Here is a 20,589-nt window from a genome sequence, read left to right as displayed (position 1 = left end):
CATCGGAGCAGTTGATTCTGCAATAATGAGGTTGTACTGTACGTAACCGGAAAAGTCGCTCTATGTATTCGGGCATTCAGGACTTTCCACAGAAAAAATCATTTCACGTAGTAAAGCAATGCCACATGCTGCTTACTGCCGTACTGTTGCTTGTATAGCTATATACATTTTAAAAGTTCGTACGTATTGCCACATAAATCAAGATAACACCAACTTGATAAATCAACAGGTGGTACTTCCCCAACAAATTGCACGCAAACCGATAGATCTAGACTGTACACAAGCCTATCGGACTGGTTCTGTCAAATCGGTTGCATTTAACTTAGACTGACATGTTCGGGTTCTTGAAGCGTACAGGTCCTTCCTGAATAAAATATTATTTTATCTTTACTCTGTTGCGCTGGATCGAAAGAAGAAATCCCAAATGGACGTCCGTAGTGCGTATCTGGGATGGTTATTACTGCTTCCCGGATGTTGCACAGGTACTGTGCATGCGTCTGACTGGTCAAATTCGAACTGGCAGTCAGCGCTTTTAATCACGCACTATAGTTAGCGGCGATTTACTGGACTGATTTATATAGTCGGTATACAATTACAACTAATTTGTGGTCAGTTTTTGCACTAAACGCAGTACTTATTTCGTACTTATGTTTAGCATCCAGCTCGCCCAACGGCAGCGTATCGGCTTGCGAAGTCGGTACAGAGCTGTCTAGCTTCCTTATCTTGAACCGTTGGCAACCGGAAGAATCTGGATCACCAGAGGATCGATACGATGTGGACTGCCCTGAAGCAGCAAAACCTACGGATTTAAGTTTTGGACTAAGAAATATTGCTCCTTCTGCGCAAAACCAGCCAGTTCGTCTGAAGATTTTCGACGGTGCCTTATTCAAGCCTCAGCCGTTATCGTCGCTTTCGGCTCGACTTCTGTTTCTTCATGTATCGACTTGCCGGTCATCACGCATTACCGGCATACTTCCAAAGATACATGCCTCGAAACTGACCTTTTTTGGAATAAAAAAATGCGATGGAATGATTTTGCACAAGGCAGACTTCTCGTCCAAAAAATCACTAACGACAATTGCATTTTTCGCATCGACTATTCGTACCATGGAAAAGGGCACATTTTCCGATCTGCCAAGTTTGTCGACACTGGCCTTAGAAGCGTGGTGGGATGGTGACGAGAGCCATAATTTCTTACCAAAATACGTACGTCGAAATCTAATACAGTTAGTACTAATAACAATCTAATACCTAAGTAACCTGACTAATCGCATTCCCCAAGCACGTTGACAGCTGCAGTAATGTGTTTGCATTAAATATATTTATATACGACGAATTATAAAATTAATGGCCTTTACAGAGAGAACAGCTGATGAAATTCCATTGTAACTGCGAATATCAGTGGTTTCGGGATTGGATTACCATGAAACGGTTTGGACAGTCACCTTTGATTGTGGATGACGAAACCATATATTTTCCCGTCAACTGTCGTGCGCTAACCGAATCGTTGAACAGCGTGGACTGGAATCAAACGTCTTACTCGATCCTTACCAGTTGTTAATTTTGTAGTTCTTAAACCGATTCTTTTTAATACTGTTTCTTCGTCGCCGATAATCGCCGGCATGCAGTACCTGTGTCTGACTCTACTGACGACTGCAACTACTGCACTTTGTATGTATCCATTCCCTTGGAAACTATGTTTTGTTCTCTATTATTTTACGCATAAAGCAATGCTTACTTCAAACGTCCGTCATCAGCTCATCTAGTCTAGTCATTCCATCAAAATCGCTTTATTTCTTCGAGATACTCTTATGAATCTTTTAATATACTTCCTGCTCGCTTTGAATTCATGTATTCCTAACACATATCGAATTTTCTGCGTACTTCATGATTTAAGTTTGGACACACCCCGTTGAACAGTGAATAAGCCGGATCACTTCATCACTGGTTTTGGTCACCAATCCCCATCTAACGGTTATCCATGCGAAATTTATGGTTGTCCTTTTCTATATTTTTTCATCTGAGTTTAAGCCCTTTTGCCTCAGCTATACCGTTGTCCGCAGTGGCTAACCATTCTCCGAATGGTAGGACAAATTTATTAAATATTTAAGACAGAATCGACACATTCCGTTTATTTGGACATAATATTACACGGTGCCAAACAGATTAACGTCTTTTATCAGCAAATTCTGTTCGTTAATCGGGCTCTGTTTGATAAACTGAAGCTAATATTAAAAAAAATTTCTACCCAGTAGCCAAAATATTAAACAACCAACGAAGGCCGTTTGGTTATTTAGGTTTTTCTACTATCATTCTAACTGAAACAATACCATTTATTGAAACTGCTGATGCTGAAGATGAAAGAAATTTTTGGCGATTCGCTGGGGATGACTGTTTTGTAATACAAGGTTATTTTTTCTTCCTAATATGTGCAGGTGTTGCGCAACCTCCACAACCTATAAAACAACCTTCTGGCGCAGCGCTTCCAACCGGACAAATTCCCCACGTTCAAGCTGCCAGTGTGCCTGCCGGTGCCCTCAACACCAATGCACTGAATGTGCCCCAGCAAGCCGCACCGGCCGCTGTCGACTCTTCGGCATATGAGGTCAAACCCGGTGAACATTTCCCTGCAGTACCTGCTCCATATGTGCCCGAAACACATCCCATATCGGCGGAAACTCCAATTCAAAACATGCCGAATGCAGCTGGAGCTGGCGATTCAAATCTTCAACCACAGATGGCTCTTCAGGCAGGTCAAACGCTGGAAAATACAGAAAAAGTTACGGAAACTGGACTGGTTCCGGTTTCACAGCCGGCATCCCAGCTATCCAGCAACGAAGCCGCTGATCCAGCCGTGGCTGTGGCAAACCTTAAAAGGATGAACTACAACATGCAACAAGCAGGTGCGAAATGCAATAATTAATAAAGCATGTCATATTTTTCGAATTTTTGGCCCGTTTAAATGTGACCTCACGACATCTCCGGTTGATGTGTGGGCATTGTAGAGCAACCCGGATTTGCGCAACAGGTGATTCAGCCCGCACCACCACTATTGGCCAACCCCCAACTAAGCGGCGCTGGACAATACCAAGTATGGGATGACATGCAGTCCACTGACCAGCAAATGGCACCAGTGCGACAGAACACTGGCGGCAAACATCCTTGGAACCTCCCCGTACCCCCGCCGCCTCCGCCTCCCCATTACGGCAACTTTGACCCGAACCGACCCCCAACATTTGCGCAACACCCCATGCCTCTACCTGCTCAATTTCCCCCGCCACCGCCTCCGCCTCTCCCACCGGCATTCATGCCACCCCCATCGACAATGTTTCCTCCACCCTTTGCTGGCCCACCGCCACCCAATCCTTACGGACCACCATTGTCTCCACCGCCGTTAATGGGATATCCTCCTCCACCATCTGCTATACCGCCTACGTTTAAGCCGCCAACGACAACGATGCCAACCAAAGCTCCGTCGTGGATGCAAGTGTTGTCGAAAATTGATCTCAACCGAGCGGATGGACTGTACACACAAGAGGAAATTGATCTCAAGAAGGCGTTGTACTACGCCGCAAGGGCAGTTGAATTGTGATAAATTCTCAAGCAACTCACTTTTGGTAATGGTGGCTGGTGAGAAAAGTGCGCCGGACGCGTGTGTCTTGAAGGATGCAACGTCAGACAGCGCCGCTACAGTTATGCCGGTGGAAAATTAGGGTGATGTTTCATTGTTGTTAGGAAGTGGTGGCATGTTGGTTGTGACAAGTTTTACGCTGACATCATGATTTGTTCCGTTGCGAGAGATCCTTTAAGGCGAGTCACGGCTCATGAACCAAGAACATATTTTACCGGAATATTGACGAAATATTTTATTGTTCCAATAATTATTTTTCGTCTTCCGGTTAACATTGAGTTTTGATAAGAAAACAATGTGTGAATCTAAGACATCAGCAAGGGTTCCGGGCTTGCACACGTCGTTTCTCAATATAAGTAATCTTTGTTTGAGCACAGCATGTCCCTTTCCATGGTAAACGTGTTACCAGTAGTTTTCGATCTTCGACCAGTTCGTTCATGGGGGGATTGCCATGAAATTTCTGCAGACTTTGTGGAACAGGGAGAACAAACCTAAAGAAATCAGCCATAAAAAATAATCATTGTTTTTAGTTTCGACTGGCTTTGGTCGATTAAGATTGTGTTTTCGTTGTAGGTATATTATTAGCACGTTCAAGAAATTCATTTCCCTGTAAATCCAGTTGAAGAAACGTTCAATTCCTTACCCTTTCTCTTTTTTCTGGCTGCAGTTCTTGACATATCTTTTCCATTCTATCCCGATGCAAGGTTTTAGCGAAATCGCGATACACTGCGGCCATGTCCACGTCATCACCTGCGCCAGTCACTTCCCGCTTGGGCTTATGACTGGCTGGACACCCTGGCTCATGGTCAGCCTTGTCTGGTTCGTATTTATTTCCTGTTTGTTTAATAAACTGCTTCACTTCAGCCAGTGTATGAGGTCGTCCATCCAATGAAACCGGTTCGGATGTTTCAGTCGATTTTTGATCGAATTGGTTATCCCCTTCTTTCCTTCCATTGGTTAAGGAACTCCTTAATGCGGCTACTGTCTCCTTGTTCATATTTTGTCTGTTAGTTCTTTCAGGTGATTCGCGAATACTGTTTAATGCGGGCATCTTGATCTGTTTGATGTTCGCCTGGATGCCAGGTTGCTTATTGCTAGTTCTGCCAAAATGGGATTTTTCATAATCGCGTCGCAGCTTCCAGTAGACCTTAACCGGAACGTTGCCCGGTTGAATCTTCTGAATGGCGGTGTCGGATGGATGGTCCAGTTGGTAATGAGCCAGCATCTGATCCGTTTCTTGGCTCATTGTCTTATGCAACTTCGGAATTCGATTAAACAGTTTATCATCGATCTAAATTCACAGCCGTGTTAGAGATTGTCGGTTTATTGTTCGTGACAGAAAGCAGAAAATGTGGTTAAAGGGCACGCGGCTCACTTGACCACGTCAAACTCGTAATACAGCAAGTCATTTCGGTCTCACATGGCGCACAACGAATGGCGGCTTGGTCTGACTGGTCGTGCCTTCGCCGTAGAGATAAGTGTTACCAGCTGCACCTTTTCCTGTGATATGCTGCGCCTGCAGCTCTTTTGCACAACTATCCATTTGCTGCAGCACCGCCTCATACTGAAAATCGGAATTAAATTTTTAAATCCCAGGCAGGTAACAATGATGTGCAAATCAATAATTAGAAATCGTACGTAAGGTGTTGGAAACTCCATACGTTTGGTATGTCATCTTTGCCAGCCGGGAGTTCGTAGTTTGCTCTTCCGGCACTAGGCTCAGTACCTTCAAAGGCGGAAACCCCCTCTATCGGCTTTTCAGCAATCTCCCGAATATTCACGAAAGACTGGAATTTCAGACGAGGTCTGAAACACTACCAACAAATCAATGCTGACACTTTTTAATTTTTGGTTTGTGGTACTGTGATGTCTTTTTCGGTTTAATGTACGTAAGTGCAGTTGTAATCATTCTTTCTATGTGGTACTTCTTTACGACCAAAGTAAGGCTCTTTAATTGCTCTTTGGTTATGACCGGAATTAATATTCAGAATTAACATATATTTATATTTTATATGACTCTAAGCAGCCTAACTTCAATAATAATTATCTAAGAAGTTAATTTTCAGAAGTACGATAAAAAACCAACAGTACTTACAAATCCTTCTACGCACGTTCTTAGTTCTAAACTCTGGCCTTCGATTTGGTTTATGACGGAACACGGATCAACATCTGAGCTTAAGAGACAATTCCCGGTGCTGTCGTCGAATCGAGCCACCACTTGGCCTTCTGTTTCTTGCGGGCTGCGGCGCAACAGTCGTACAGCCATACGGTCATCTGAACCACCAAGTACGTAGTAAGTACAACGACAACTATAATTCAAAACAATAATAAATTGTCACGATAAAGTACAATTAGTTTGGGACAATGCTTGGCAAAAAATCATCTAAGACAAATTAGATGTAGATAGACTATGCTCTCGCGCAGAGAATATACAAGCTCACTCATATTATTTCATTCTTTACAATCGACGGAAGCGCTCTACATTTTTTTCCTACGGACTTTATAATATAAACAGTCTGTAGAAAAAAATGTGTGGAAAAAAAGTAAATAAACAGTCTGTAGAAAAAAAAAATTTCCTCTTGGATAATGACTGTTTAGTTAATTAATAATCAGTTCGTTAGCTTAGTTAGTTAGCTTAATTAGTTAGCCTGCTCTGAGTCAACAAATTCTTGGGTTTCTTCGCCAATAAATTTATTTCTGGGCTAATTTATATAAATTTATTCTTGGCTAATAAATGTTTCTATGAACCTCGTTGACTTTCTAAGATCTTTCTAAAACAGTTTTTTTTTTCTTACGATATAACTGCTCCAGCGCTCGCATAATGGTGCCATGTTTGTAAGTCTGCATTTCCACACAAAAAAGTTTAGTTAGCCCAAAACAGAACAGATATGTACGGGTAACTGGAACAATTACCCGTTTAAATAGTATACGCTGATTGAATAGTAAAGGAAAATCGAGCGGAATTTCACTTGTCGAAGCTTTTTTCCCAAGAAGTTCTATATCCAAACTTGCCAAAGTTTCGGCCGACAAATCAGCAGCTGGGGAGGACACCTAATAACATTGTAAAACCTTGCTGCAATTACTGACGTACGGCGTTAGCGAAATGTCACCTTGTCCACAAGTAATTCAATGCTGATTTGGATCAGTTTTCCCATAATATTTGTCGTATTCGTAATTCCTTTACTGAGACATTGTGAAGTTCGTTGTTTTACTTAAACATTCAGAGTTCCTTAGAAACGAATTGTTTTTCTTGAGACGTCTTCGCTCGTTCATGGAAGGGCAGTGGTCAGCGCAGACGTACACTGAGAAGTTAACTTTTGAACAACTTGTGGGGTTTTTGCCATTTCTTGCTTCTACACTCATGAGTGGTGGTTAAATACTACTGAAAACATTCGTGTCGAAAAATAGAAAATGGTTGAAAAGGTCATACTGGTGATTTTGGCTATATTTATTCCACCCCTGGCGGTGTATCTCCTGAAAGGTTGCAATCAGGAGTTTTGGATTGATCTACTTCTGACGATTTTTTTGTTTTTTCCAGGTAAGTATTGCCAAAACTTTATTATAAATAATTACTGACAACAGCGATTTGCAAAAGGTCGCTTACGCGCTTTTGGATCTTTTATGACACTATTCAATCTTCTAGCCGAGCCGTACCTCTTTACATAATCATGTTGCTTCTGCAAACCGGTGATGCTTCGAATATTAAACCATGACTGTTTCAATTTGCAGGGCTTTTATATGCTTTGTACCTGATATTAAAATGAATGTCCAGGAAAGATGACATGAAATCGGACAACTAGAATCCGATACTAATGTCTTGTTTAAATAATATTTTATTTGTTGGCGCTATTGGCTCCTGGCATCGAACTCGTTCTGGTGCACGGAAGATAACGGGAAGCACACACCGGACCAGCTGGATTTTTGTACTGTACGGTAACTGCATGCTGAGGAAAATTGCAGCGCGATTGTTTGTTGCTTATGCAAATGGTTTGGTTTGTTGAATAAATGATAGAGCATTTGCCTCATTCTGCTGATTGTGAATTACATTCTGGACGATTATTTTCTAAATTTACTGTTTAAGATACATACGTGTACAGCACGTGCGTACAGAGTCTGTACATACTGTACCTGCAAGTTTATTTGCGCATATAGTCACCAAACATGTTGAAAAATTGGTTATGTTGTAAGTTCACATTTTTACTGCAGCTGCTCCGAATAGGTTTTCTTAAAACTCCAGTTACACAATCGGTCTGTTAGGTAATTACCAACACCTCTTGAAAAATAATTCCACTTAGGGTACACATCGACAATCAACTCATTAAGCAAAATTAGGCAAAGGTACGAGCCATAAACGGAACAACATTTAATTCCCTTCATACGGTGGGTATGTCCCAGGGTGCTGCCAGTACGTGAATGGGTAAAACATGAATTGCATGTCCGGGTCTTCCTCCATCTGACGATGCGTAAGTGGGCAGCATAGCTTTTTGTGTCCAGAGTAGCAACACATCAACAAGTTTTCACCAAATGATCCACCGCACAAGGATTCTGCCAACACATAGCGATCTGGTCCACAACTGGAAACGCAGAATGGTGGCGAGCCGTCCCAAAGACCTGCAATTGAAAGCAATCTGAAACGCATGTTACGTGGAGAACTATTTTGATTTCTTGCTGTTTGTAAATAAAAATGGTCCAGATAAGTCTGCAGACTGTTGTTCGTAGGCTTCCATAATATTGTAATTTGTTGGCTGCTCCTGATTTTTAATTCAGAGACATTCACCGTGAATTTAACCCACCCAAATTTTTGGTGCATTCCACACTAGCTCTACATCAGTGTCATGTTTCCGCACTGGACTGTAGCTCAACTACTATTTAAACCGGGTTTTTTGTTTGGACCAAAGTTTGGTGGGCCATTAAGTTTAGGCAAAGAACCTTTGTGCGTAGTATAATGCCGGGTCTCAACTCTATACGCGTAAAATTACAAACGAATAGACCCACATACAATCTTTTGATTGTGTCAAATTTGATAAAAGTAACGAGCGATCCGTGTTCGCCAAAACTCCAGGATTTGTTTCCCTTTGATGAAAAAGAAAGACTATAACGATGGAAAGACACTTCCTTGTTCTGATCGCAAGATTTGCCATGGATAATGATAACACTTTGCCGATTACACTTAAGCAGATCTATGGTAAAACTGTAGTCACAGGTACCTGTGGGTTTTCGCAACTCGTCTTTTGGCTTTGAAAGACTGGAAGATAGATTAAAGGGATGTGCTGTGTCAATGTGCCATGTGTGTCCTTCATTGTTTTGGCACATATACTGTACCGTGGCGAAATTGTAAAACGATTTTTTTCGAAATTGATGTGGAGGCGGCACTTACGGCACTTTTTACTTCTATGGCGCCGCTTCCCGAAGTTGGTCCTAAAACAGCCTCTTAATTCCTTAAATCAAATTTTTCATAATCGTTTTCCTAACATAACTAGACGTGAAATTCTGAAAAATATGCTATTTGTATCCTTTATTAGAGCCTGTACCCAGGCAAAAATCGCGCAGTACTTAACCACGCAGTAAAGACGAGCTATGCACAATAAATTTAACACACTCAAAAGAATGCAGATCACAGATAGGGTCAGAGAAAAATCACTATGTCACTGTAGACAAAGGACGAAGAAGGCGCACTTTTAACAACACCCGAGTTTAGATTTCCGGCGAGGTTTTGCATCTGCCAAAAAAACGCAGAGTTCAGTTTATGGGTTTTCATCGCCTCATAAAGTGACTATTTTAATACCACGGTGTTATCGACACAGCTTAATTTAGCCCTGCTGTCGACTAACCATTACTTTACCTTTCGGTTCGCACAATGCTAACCGCATGGCTATTGCTGTTACGGTTCACAAGTGTACAATAATGGTGTTGACCGCACGAGCTTATGAAGGTGCATTATCTCAATACTCGGTACCAACCTCGACCTTTCGATTCTGCCGCTGTAGGTGGTGGTTCATCTGTCATAGGGGGTGCCACCTCGACAGGTTGGTGACTCTCCTCAACGGCTTTGTCCAAGGTTTGTTCCTCAACATTGCCATCGTTCACGTGCACACGTGCGTTGCTATCGCTTGTGATGTCATGGTCACTATGTGGTTGTCGTCCAAGAACATTCGCTACGGAAGGAGCTTTCGATTGTGCCGAAGCTCTGGAATAGTAGGAAGCCACACTAGTATTGGATATGACATTATTTTCGTAGCCATTCAAACGGTTCTCCTCGATCGCGGATTCTGACGGTTCGACACGTTGTGACTGCTGGGATGGCGATGTTTCCAGTGGGGATATGCTAGTTGACGATTTGTCAACTTGTCTCATTGATAACGAAGAATGTTCTTTGCTTGCCTTGTTTCGTGCCTCGGACGGCACAGGTTGCACGCTAATTACTGATTGATTGGACGCGGGGTCCTTTAGATCCACCAAGCTAGCCGGATGGCCGCCTCCCAACGCCACTGATGTCTGAGACGGGCCGGTTACGTGAAAAGAGTGCAGATCCGCATTATTGATAGAAGTATGAGAGCCATCGGCTAGCTGACCATCCAGGGCGTTCTGCGGTAATATAAATCGTGCAACTTTTTGTGAATAGTATGAAAATTCTAGACTTATATTCCAATTTAACGTACTACGGATGCGTTCTATGTTGTTGCACTATTGCTCAAGTCTCTTACTCTAAAATTGCTAGCATTGGACCATCCGGACATTTGACTGGAGTGGAGGTCTTTTTGACTAGATGTACGCAAATGTTTGGATGGCTTTGGCGACAAAAAATGCGAGCCACCTTTGGGTAGTTGTAAACGTGATGGTTCTAGTGTGGTCACCACGGTTTCACTTTTTGGCTGCGACAGTGAATGATGAGACTGATTAGTTCGTGAATTAGTTTCAGCCAGCAAATGCTGACTTCGTGCTGTTGGTTCGGCTGTTACTGATGGCACGCCATGAGGTTTCTCGTTTTCATGGCGCATGTGAACGAGTATCTCTGATTCTGGGTCACCAAACTGATTGTTGTCGTGTTGTTGTTGTTCGTGCGCCGAATGCTTTGAATGTGGTGGGAGATTGACCGAGTGGAGATCTATACGTTGGTGTTCGCCTAGCCCTGTCCCAGAAGTATGCAACCTTCGCTCTGAACCGCTGTGAGGTTGATTTTCCGGGACAGTCTCTGCCTGAATAGTCATGGGCTGCTCGATTTCGCTATGTTGTCCTGTATTACTCTGGTTAACTGACTTCCGCTTCAGTCGGAGAATAAATGTTCGTCTTCTCTTCATTCCCACGCTGGCCCTTGCTGCTGCGTCTTTGGTATATACACTTGGATGTTTAGCAGACATTGGTAGGAAATGATCATGCCGACCGGCAGGTTCGTAATTCAACGGATGGAATTTTTCGTAAGGACCAACAGCTACGTAATAGCCGTTTGGTTGCAGATCGGTGACATGCTCAATCGCGATGCCGCTGACAGTATAAATGCTGCAATAGGGACCGTATGATTAGTAGATTTTTGTAGCATCATTTAATTCACATTCCATCGACTGTTATCGAGTATCGGATACCTTTTCACCGTGCCACCAACTGGTTTAACTCGATCAGTAATGGAGTCCTTTGCGCGTGTAAGATTCCAAAGATCAAAATGTGATCTTAACTTTGGCGATGTCGTCGTGGGAATTTGTGTAAATCCAGCCATTTTGCGTGCGGCACAGAAGTCAAGGCTGCGTAGGCTCTTTTATTGAACAGTGGAACAGAGGCGTCGTCGCCGGTATGGCCGAATACTGTAAAGTACTGGCGGATCTGCAGCGGTACATTTGCGCCTGGCAAAAGAGTTGGTTGAAAAACCTTGCCGTTGCTGCTCAATCCCGCTGGAAGTTGGTTGCGGTTGAAACGTGCCAGTTCAGATCACCATGTTTTGCGCCATTTCCACGTTGCATTCGGTTTAAGATCACCAATGTTACTAATTCCGGTTCCCGGCGGCGCAATACGATCCATTATAACGTCCATCTTTGAACGTCTGCGGACTTTCGTTGCGTTTTTCGCCTCGCTTTTTCGTTATTCAGAGAACGGTCCCATTATGCTGGGTTTCCATTTGCTGCCTTATGTGGCTCGGAAACTTCCGGAATTTTAACCGGTTGTTCAGTAATTTCATCCTGCGTTTCTTGTGGATGACCTTTTTCCACCGAATGCGCCTTAGTGTTAAGATTCTCAAAATGGGTTACGGAGGCTGTTTTATGCAGCGCCTGACTGGGTGGAACTTGACTGTCTAACGGTGCAGTCGAATGCAACTTTTCCAAATGTAGTTGTGACCTCGTCTCGTGCAGAGCGTGAGCAGATGGATTAATGGAGGAAGCGGTTTTCGCACTCCCAACAGCATGGTGTCTGGTCGGCAGAACCACATTGCTTTCAGACTTTTCATTTCGTCGGTTCTGGTCGGTCGTAGCGGTTTGTTTAGGCAACTCCGAATACTCTGAACGAGCTGCATCGTGTACGCTGGCGTGCGACTGCACTGAGGCTGTTTGCGGTAGATTTTGCGTGGACCATTGCGAGCGCACGACTGACGGCTGTCCATGGAGGCTATACTTTGAGGGCTCATTATCTGCTACTGAATGAGCGGACTGGACTTTAGTTCCTTCATGATTTACTGAAAAGTTTGAACCAGTAACTCGAGTCTTGGAGGCAGTGAAATCGTCCTGAGAACGTGCTAATTCTGCAGCTGATCTATGATAAAACAAATTAGAAACTGCGGATGACACCTCTTTGGGTGGATTCCTGCTGTCGGCAAGACTGGTAGCAGATACGTCTCCTCCTTCGTTACGCAAATCTTCTTTCGACACCTCCAAAACAATTTGAGGCGGAAGGTTTTTCGAAGCTGGTGCACTGTGCGATTGGCTAGGCAACAAAACTGGCTCTTTGTGGTGGTCTGGAACGCCATGGATCATCTGGCTTTGAGCCATGTGATCTTTTTCCTAATAGTACAGAATGCGCGGAATACTGCAGGATGATACGGAAGACATTACGCACGGGTTTTCGGTGTGCTCATGAGTAATAGTACAATCTTCTAGCGACTAAAATCAGTAGTGTTAACATTACAAGTTAGTTAATTATCTTAATGTCAGTTGCGTGTCGTACTCGTCTTCATACAATCTGTCGTCTGGATACAGCGAAAATAATACGTGGCGCATTTGTTTTGGTTCAACATGCTACCGTTTTTGGGGATTTAAAAGTTAACGAATTTGGATAGAATCTGGGAAGCATACAAAACCACTACCTTTAATCCGCAAGCATACTTATGAAAACTAGCAACGACAGCAGACTCCGGAAGGCCAACAGGCATAAAGATTAACAGAAGGGCATTAAGCAAACACAAAAAGAACTTAGCCAAGTTACAATTCAAACCCTAAGGAGAACCGATCGAATTGAACAAAATGTCAGAGCAGTCAGAGGAGAAAACTAGGAAAGTAGGAAAGAAGCAATGACCATAGGCCAACCCGAGAGGGAGCACAATGAGAACTCCTACAGTAAAAGTTCAAAGCATGAAACCCTACCCTTCATTTACCCCACAGCTTGTCGCTTTCTGAAGCGATGGTGACTGAACGAGAACGGCAAACTGGGCAAGTGCGCCAAGTTGCCAAATTTCCGCAAACCCCATGTTAGTACATCCGCGGTTTTCTTTGGTACACTAATAACGGCTTTGACACCACCCATCACTTTCTTCCCCATAGATCGTGCATCCCAATCCCGAGTGGACGCGCTATCGTCGTTACGCGAGACATCCAATGGCCGGTCTGTTCCCCCTGTCGACATATCTTCACCAGCGGACCTGTAGCTAGCTTCTGTTGGGGCCTCTGTCGGTGGGGGAGCAGGCATGATTTCCATCTGGATGGCCCGTGGAGGCGGTCGCTCACCCGGACCACTCTTAGGGTAACATGTAGAACCTTCTGGCAAGAAGCATTCTATGGAGCGCTGAAAGTTGGTATGGGATTCCGCTCCCGGGACGTCCACCGGTTCCATAAGGAAGTACTCATCTTCCGTAGCCAGCATCTTCTGTCGCTGTCGGTCGACATACAGTCTGCGAATGTCGGTTAAATCTCGACGTTCACAGTTTTTTGTTCGCCATGCCGTTTCAACTTCATCACAGGCAGCTTTCGCGGATTGTACTTTATTGGCAAAATCCAGAACATCGATATTGCTGACAAGTCTTACGTAGGTTTTCAGTTGATCAGATACGGCCAAGAACCCTTCTGCAAAAAAATTTTTGTGAACGCTGCCGAGATTCACCTCTACAAGGAGGAAAAAACGAAATAAGAATAAATAAGAAATAAGAAATACGAAATAAGAAAGCAGATTGTTACAAAGACACAAAGTAGCAGCTGGTTAAAAGGTAGCTCGTAAAATTTTACTGAAAGGAAGTTTTTCTTTTCAATAATCAATAGTAACTGCAAAGTGCAAAGTAATTCTCGTCATCTTGTTTAGATGGGTCGAACTGACGTTTTTTATGGATCGAACTGGTATGGGTCGCACTGACATTTTTTTTAATTTTATGAATACTATTGACGCACCGGTTCTGCAAGTGACCTTGCTCAACTCTTCTTCCAGGCCGCGCAGCGCATCCTTGTAGTAACGGACCTTGTTCATGAGATTGATTACTTGATTTTCCAGGATATCCTTTAAGCGGTTTCGTTGTTCGGCTATCTCGGAATACATGACCTCTCTGTCGAGCTGCATGGTACGAACACAACCTTCTAAAGCTTTGACCCTCTTTTCGTTATACTTCAGAACTTCTTGTTGCTTTGTCATGTAGCGTTCCAGTTCGCGTTCCACCACCTCTCCCAGTTTACCGTTTTGTGTTGATTGCGAGACGTAAAGCGCTTGGTATTTGTGCAATTCGCTTGTCAGATTTCGCTTCTCTTTTTCGACAGACCCGTGTAACTTTTCCAGAGCTTCACTTTCAGTACTCAACATTGTTTCTCTTTGTAACCAGGCCATGGAGGAATCATCCAGCAGACCCTGTAGTTTCCCCAGTATTATGGCATAATCCTGAACATATTTCGTGTTAGTTGAAATTTTGTCCTGGAGATGCCGGTCAAAGTCTTCGCGCAGATCTATAGCTCCTGCAATGCGCTTCCGCTCCCTTGTCAGTTGTACATAATTTCGACTCATAAGATCGACACTTTCGCGCAACGCATTATCTATTTCACTGGTTTTATTGCGCAGACATTCAAGTCTTGAGCGAGCATTTAGTTCTTTATCCGCGTAGAATTCAGCGTTCATGGCCAGACGCGTGTTTTCTTCGTCATATCTGAAGGAGACGTCTGTGACAGTCTGTGTACAGATATAAGAAAATTGCAGCTTTCTAAATAATCTGCCGACTCACCCACCTCGTTTTGAGTGATTCCCGGTCATTGATGCCCAGTACTAAGGTTTCTATTAGCGAGATCAGTTCTTCGCGGGAGTATGTTGGACATCGATTTGGATTAAAAATTGGACCAGGTTCATCTAAGGTCATCGACCTAGTTGAGTACAGATCGGGTTCCTTTTTTTCTGATTCCTTAGGACACGGAATGCGAGAAGACACCTTGGATCCAAAGTAGGGATCCGAATATTTAGGTTTCGTACTGGTATCCAGCTCAGAGCCTTCTGGGGGAAAACTGCGTAGTGACACACATGGACGACTGCCCGTTGCCGATGTTTGTGATGGTGTTCCAAAGCGATCTGGAATCTCCTTCACTCGTACTGCGCTGTCAAACCTTAACTTTCGGCTCGACGTGTCACCCTAGTGGATATCAAAACAGTATTTCAGTTCTAAGCATTTTGTAAAGGGGCAAGAATTGTTACAAATTGCAGCATCATTAATACACAGCAAACGACCACGTACGGTTGGGCTGGGAGAGCGTTTAGGCGATCCTTTCGGTGAGCCATTAGGCGATTCTGTTGGAGACTTAGCTCGGTCTTCTTTCGCTTTCCTGTCGCTCTTATCTTTTCCACCTTTTTTATCTTTTTTCTTGTTTTTACCATCTCCTCCACCTCCAAACCATCCACCTCCACCTTTTTTCTTATCAGTCTTCTTGGACCCGTCCCCCTTTTTCTTTTCTGTCTTCTTGGGTTCATCTTTTTTCTTGTCATCCTTCTTGGGCTTGGCCTTCTTGGCCTTAGCATTTTCGGATTTTCCCTTCTTTGGGGCTGATTTGCCTTTCTCTTTTGATTTCGGTTTTGGAGTTTTTGCTTTTGCCATTGTTACAGCAGGAAAAGATAACTGTAAAATTTAAACTCCGTCGCAGTGCTTCTGTCGAGCGTAAGCGTCGAAAAGCAAGTACTGGTACGCTTTGGGACGAGGAAGACGTAAGCACTTGTTGCTAGTCTGCAGAATGCCTATGTCCATCCCATGGCCTAATCTTGGTGCATGCCGCTGGCAGGCTTATTGCCAAATGCCAATCGAAGCAAGACTGCGCGGGCTGCGCTTTCGCTGTGCAGGTAGGTGACACATGTGCAGTTGTGTACAATGAAAGTGAATAAACCTAGCGAACAATTTTCAAGAAATAAATACACAGTCAAATTAAACATACACAGTTCTATGTATTATTTTGAGCCGCGCATATATACATATATATGTGGTGGTAACTCAAATAATCAGTGGCTTGGGTGGTGCGGCTTAAGTGTTTCGTCACCTTTTTTTAGCGACGCAAGTGCAAGAAAAGGTTAAGATTTGTGCATATGATGTGTGGTCCTTGTATAATTCGCACTCTATGCGATCATACGTCATATAATTAATCTGGTACATAAGACTTCTATTTCGTCCAATTCATTATAGTGAAGCAAAAAGTACATGATATGAATGTGCAAAAGAGTACTGTACTTAAACCGGAAGTGCCTAAGTATTACTCGCAAAAAATCAGCTGGTCTTGCCTTAGTAATTCACAATCACTAGGTAGTCATTATTTACGACCACACAGTCCATGCTGAATAAATTTATGTAGCATATAATTAATTATTATATAGATATACCTTTGAGAAGTTAATGCTGTACAAGACTACAAGTACTCGTACGTAATATCGGTAAAAACGAGAGCCGTTAACATTGCGAGGATAGGCTTAGTATCCGCGATCACCCAAAAAACTAGCGAGAATTCGCGATCACCGTGCCCGGGTTTTGCAGAACAGCCAGTCACCAGCCAGCCACCAAGGGAAGGCAGTCCAGTCCCGTGGCTGTGTGGAGTGGCACTGGACTGCCTTCCCTTGGTGGCTGGCTGGTGACTGGCTGTTCTGCAAAACCCGGGCACGGTGATCGCGAATTCTCGCTAGATTTTTAGGTGATCGCGAATACTAAGCCTGTCCTCGTATGCATATCTTGCGCGCAACGCAAGTACGAATAAAGTCAAGAAGAGAGTGCCGCACGAGTTTGGTGTTCGATTAGATTTTGGGATCTATATCCATAGCAAATTATCAGAACTGATCCGCTGCTAACTACAACTTGCGCTCTAACGGATAAGATTATCATATTAATTTTTTTTTAAGATAGTTTGTTTTTAGAAACACTTTTCGATCGTCTTTCTTAATTAAGCGCAACAGATAATAATTAATGCAGTTAACAATTTTTGTTAAAAAAGTTAATAGTTTTATAATAAAATTAATAGGACTCCGGAAGTGGCAGCAACAGGTGCTTTTTCGGATGTTAACCAGTTTCTGTAGTGTTTGTCTGTAGTTGTCCTGTCCGCGTTTTGTATCATTATAAAACTGAAACTTAGAACAGAGCAATAATAAACAAAATTAAGTACAACATTCTGAATCAAACCAGCTGAGCTTTGACCGTCACTATTTACACTCAAGCGTCAGTTACAATCTGGCAACCATTCCAGAGCAGCGCCGGTAAAACACGATAAGCTTCGCATTGACCGGAAATGTTATTGATTATGCACTTGTGGTGCTGAATTATAAACGCCGCGAGAAATATAAACTCATACTTTTAATTGCCTACGAATGAGATAAGGACACGCGAGATAAAGAAACCGACGGAGAATCATAATTTTGTGCACCTGAATTGAATTTTTGGAAACGAACGGACAACCTGCCGCGAATATTCTTTACAATATTGATTTGCATGCGCAATATTTTAACTTGGTTATTAAGTGCGGCGTAAAATTTGGTATAATCTTCATGACAATGCTGTCACGCTCGGAAATTAACTTCCCTGGTTAATCCAGATTGGCCTTGAGTTAATTTTCAATGATCCAGAGCAAATCCCTATTTTTTAAAAATATTATTGGACTGGATTGTGGAAGACAGTATTAATAAAATGTTCTTTAGTCGCATCCAGATGCGCAACACCTTTAACTATGTGCGACAGTACTGGAAGATTGTAGCATTTATATCCGTACCTCTGCTATGCTTGATATTACCTCTGGTAACATGGCCAACCGAGGTAAGAAAAACCCAACGGAAAATTATAAACAACCGGACAATCAATCGCATCCATTACAGAGCGGCAAGGGAGCTTATATTCTTCTGGTCACTTCAATTTTTCTGGTCTTCGAAATACTACCGCTTCCATTGACCATCCTGTTTTCTATTTTTCTCATGCCAATGATCGGCGTGCAAACAGTTCCGGAAATATCTCGCTCTTTTACCAATGTATGTACCTTAAACAGATTGAAGCATAACTCCCGATATTATGTATTAAACGGAGTGCGGTATTCTGTTCGTATTATATCACGAACCAAATTTTTATGCTGTAATTTAGGATACCTATTTTTTGTTTATCTCCGTGCTTGTAATGGCAATATCCATTGAAACGACAAACACGCATACGAATTGCCCTTTTGACCCTTCGACGCATTGGAGTAAGCCCGTCCAGGTGCGTAACCGCTACATATGTCATTCATGCACATATGCCACATGTATTTGTCCATCGTGAAATGATTAAATGTGTAAAGCTATTTTGTTCGGGTTTAGTTAATATCTTTTATTTTAGGCTGATTCTTGGCTTTGCGGTAATAAGTGGAGGATTATCAATGTGGATGGCTAACACAGGTAGCAATCGCATGTAAAACGATGTTGCTCGTGAGTCCTGATGTACATTTTTGTCCGTAATCGTACAACTATTTAAATGGAAACAATCTAGTAGTACTAACATTTTTGTAGCGGTAACGGTGATGATTCTACCAATCGCAATGGCCGTTTCCGGAACGCTGACTAGTCCGGTGACCAAGGAAGACACTCAATCACTCGATGCGGAAACTATACCAACGCCCGCCAGCAACAGCGAGGTCTCTCAGAATGGTGATGCATCTATGGATCCCTTAATGAACAAACGCGAGTCCACTTTGGTAGAGGTAGCAGAAAGCGTTTCCGGCAAACCTCCGGATCAGGATTTCTCCAAAGCTTTGCAGCTATGTGTGGCCTTCTGCGCTAATATCGGTGGAGTGGCTACACTGATCGGATCGCATCCGAATATTCTTTTCCGAATGACTTTAGAAAAGTACGTCTGCCCACATTCTTATCAACGAATTCCAGACAAAGGTAGCTTACTTTGCTAGGTACTATGGAACGGAAACCGGCTTGAATTTCCTGACTTATTTTCTAATTTGTGGTCCTGTCGCTGTTGGGGCGTTAATCCTAACCTGGATTGCTTTATGCTTACTCTTTGTACCGGGATGGTTAAAAAGTGCAAACTATCAGGCCTCTCCCGAGCAGCATAAAGCAATGAGGAAGAGAACGCGCGCTATTCTAGATCACAAACTCAAAGAACTGGGCCCCATTCGGTAATTTCCATCAGCGTTTTCATGTCTTGAATGTTCTATTTTCCATCGTGGTTTTGGTAATTCCAGACACGAGGAAGTCTCTGTGTTGATACTATTTGCCGTTTTATTGGTGTTATGGTTAACGCGCAATCCTCAGTTCGTTCCCGGTTGGGCGGCGCTTTTTAAGCAAGGGTAAGATAAGAGAAGACAACGGGCAACGTAACGCGAAACCGTATCCTACTTGATGCTGGTGCTTATAGTTATGCGACGGATTCGGTCCCGGCACTCTTAGCCTGTGTGCTGCTTTTTGTGCTGCCGGCTGATTATAAAGACTTAAAGAAAGGGAAATACCGGCCGTTGCTGACTTGGAAACAAGCTCAAGCCAAGCTTCCATGGGATTTGCTGATGTTTGCCGGCGGTGTCGCAGCCGTAACACATGTGGCCGAGGTACACATTTATTCAAAATGCCTGACCAACGCTGTTGAAAGAAGCCGCTTGACCATTGCAGGTGTCAGGTTTGATACGATCGATAGGAAGCTTAATTCCTGATCTGCATGGAATATCGCCTTGGATTGTCGTAACCGTCATCTGCGTTTTGGCCTCCTTTTTGACAGAGTTTACAAACAACTCCGTCATATGTGCGATTTTTGTTCCCGTGCTGGCAAATGTGGTAAGTCGGAAACGACACGTACGTTTATGTTGCCGGAAGCATGCTTAGTTGACCAAAGAATTTGTTATGCTCATCTAGGCCGAGGATTCTGGAGTCAATCCGATTTATTATATGCTGGCGGCCACGATGGCCAGCATGTTTTCATTCATGATACCCATTTGCTCCTTTCCCACTATTATCGTGTATGGCTATGGAACAGTTACGATGTGGGACATGTTTAGAGCTGGAGTTGGACCAAAGATTGCTTGTATCATATTTCTGGTTATCAGTCTTGAACTATTTGGATCGTTAATATTTGATGGCAAGAATCTTCCTTTATGGGCGCAGACTCGATTAGCCGCCCGTCATAACATCTCCAGCGTTCTAGCTATGACTAACAATACCGTCTCATAAGGTTCTGTCCAATTACGGTACGTTGTTTGTATATCAGTGTAAACGGATGCTATTTTTCACACGGCAGTTATAAACTTCAGCTTTTAAAATAAGCAAATTAATGAACTCCAAGTAGCTTTTCTGAAGCCTAACTTATCTCCGGA

At 43.2% G+C, this 20,589-nt stretch overlaps 5 protein-coding genes and 2 long non-coding RNA genes across 8 annotated transcripts; 3 read left to right on the top strand and 4 right to left on the bottom strand.

The window, feature by feature from the left end:
- The first annotated feature begins 292 nt into the window (after positions 1-292).
- LOC129590129 (proline-rich protein 36-like) lies at positions 293-3,942 on the top strand. The gene is made up of 5 exons (XM_055485157.1): positions 293-482; positions 656-1,206; positions 1,361-2,084; positions 2,436-2,903; positions 3,006-3,942. The coding sequence occupies exons 3-5, from the start codon at positions 1,982-1,984 to the stop codon at positions 3,590-3,592; spliced, it is 1,158 nt and encodes a 385-aa protein (XP_055341132.1). The 5' UTR covers positions 293-482; positions 656-1,206; positions 1,361-1,981; the 3' UTR covers positions 3,593-3,942.
- LOC129590127 (uncharacterized) lies at positions 3,757-6,826 on the bottom strand. Of its 2 annotated transcripts, XM_055485154.1 has the most exons (8): positions 6,742-6,826; positions 6,545-6,682; positions 6,427-6,472; positions 5,727-5,905; positions 5,293-5,445; positions 5,052-5,195; positions 4,275-4,922; positions 3,757-4,122 (listed from the first exon to the last, which is right to left on the bottom strand). In XM_055485154.1, the coding sequence occupies exons 1-8, from the start codon at positions 6,784-6,786 to the stop codon at positions 3,979-3,981; spliced, it is 1,497 nt and encodes a 498-aa protein (XP_055341129.1). In that variant the 5' UTR covers positions 6,787-6,826; the 3' UTR covers positions 3,757-3,978. The 2 variants fall into 2 exon arrangements, with proteins under 2 accessions (XP_055341129.1, XP_055341130.1); XM_055485155.1 differs by having other exon boundaries at positions 3,758-4,122; positions 5,727-5,940; positions 6,545-6,788.
- A 203-nt stretch (positions 6,827-7,029) lies between these two features.
- LOC129590130 (uncharacterized) lies at positions 7,030-7,821 on the top strand. The gene is made up of 2 exons (XR_008690703.1): positions 7,030-7,169; positions 7,361-7,821. It is a non-coding gene; the product is annotated as an uncharacterized LOC129590130 (long non-coding RNA).
- Positions 7,822-7,827: 6 nt separating this feature from the next.
- Positions 7,828-9,050, bottom strand: LOC129590126 (uncharacterized). The gene is made up of 3 exons (XR_008690702.1): positions 9,009-9,050; positions 8,839-8,947; positions 7,828-8,242 (listed from the first exon to the last, which is right to left on the bottom strand). It is a non-coding gene; the product is annotated as an uncharacterized LOC129590126 (long non-coding RNA).
- An 81-nt stretch (positions 9,051-9,131) lies between these two features.
- On the bottom strand, positions 9,132-11,342 carry LOC129590298 (uncharacterized). The gene is made up of 4 exons (XM_055485452.1): positions 11,212-11,342; positions 10,336-11,128; positions 9,592-10,216; positions 9,132-9,350 (listed from the first exon to the last, which is right to left on the bottom strand). Exons 1-4 carry the CDS (start codon positions 11,340-11,342, stop codon positions 9,310-9,312), a joined length of 1,590 nt encoding a protein of 529 aa, XP_055341427.1. The 3' UTR covers positions 9,132-9,309.
- A 1,575-nt stretch (positions 11,343-12,917) lies between these two features.
- On the bottom strand, positions 12,918-16,471 carry LOC129590122 (uncharacterized). The gene is made up of 5 exons (XM_055485151.1): positions 16,315-16,471; positions 15,525-16,164; positions 15,028-15,422; positions 14,209-14,948; positions 12,918-13,890 (listed from the first exon to the last, which is right to left on the bottom strand). The coding sequence occupies exons 2-5, from the start codon at positions 15,879-15,881 to the stop codon at positions 13,202-13,204; spliced, it is 2,181 nt and encodes a 726-aa protein (XP_055341126.1). The 5' UTR covers positions 15,882-16,164; positions 16,315-16,471; the 3' UTR covers positions 12,918-13,201.
- Positions 16,472-17,633: 1,162 nt separating this feature from the next.
- On the top strand, positions 17,634-20,565 carry LOC129590242 (Na(+)/dicarboxylate cotransporter 3-like). The gene is given in 11 exon segments (XM_055485371.1): positions 17,634-18,065; positions 18,125-18,274; positions 18,384-18,448; positions 18,450-18,497; positions 18,615-18,673; positions 18,785-19,121; positions 19,180-19,404; positions 19,471-19,575; positions 19,644-19,830; positions 19,892-20,053; positions 20,132-20,565. Coding segments are annotated over 11 exon segments (1,779 nt in total). The 5' UTR covers positions 17,634-17,939; the 3' UTR covers positions 20,447-20,565.
- The last annotated feature ends 24 nt before the right edge of the window (positions 20,566-20,589 follow it).

Source organism: Paramacrobiotus metropolitanus, unplaced genomic scaffold (assembly GCF_019649055.1).
Source record: "Paramacrobiotus metropolitanus isolate TYO unplaced genomic scaffold, Prichtersi_v1.0 Parri_scaffold0000039, whole genome shotgun sequence".
NCBI lineage: Eukaryota > Metazoa > Tardigrada > Eutardigrada > Parachela > Macrobiotidae > Paramacrobiotus > Paramacrobiotus metropolitanus.
The sequence above is the reverse complement of the archived record's forward strand: the minus strand, read 5'-3'. Positions and strand labels throughout refer to the sequence as shown.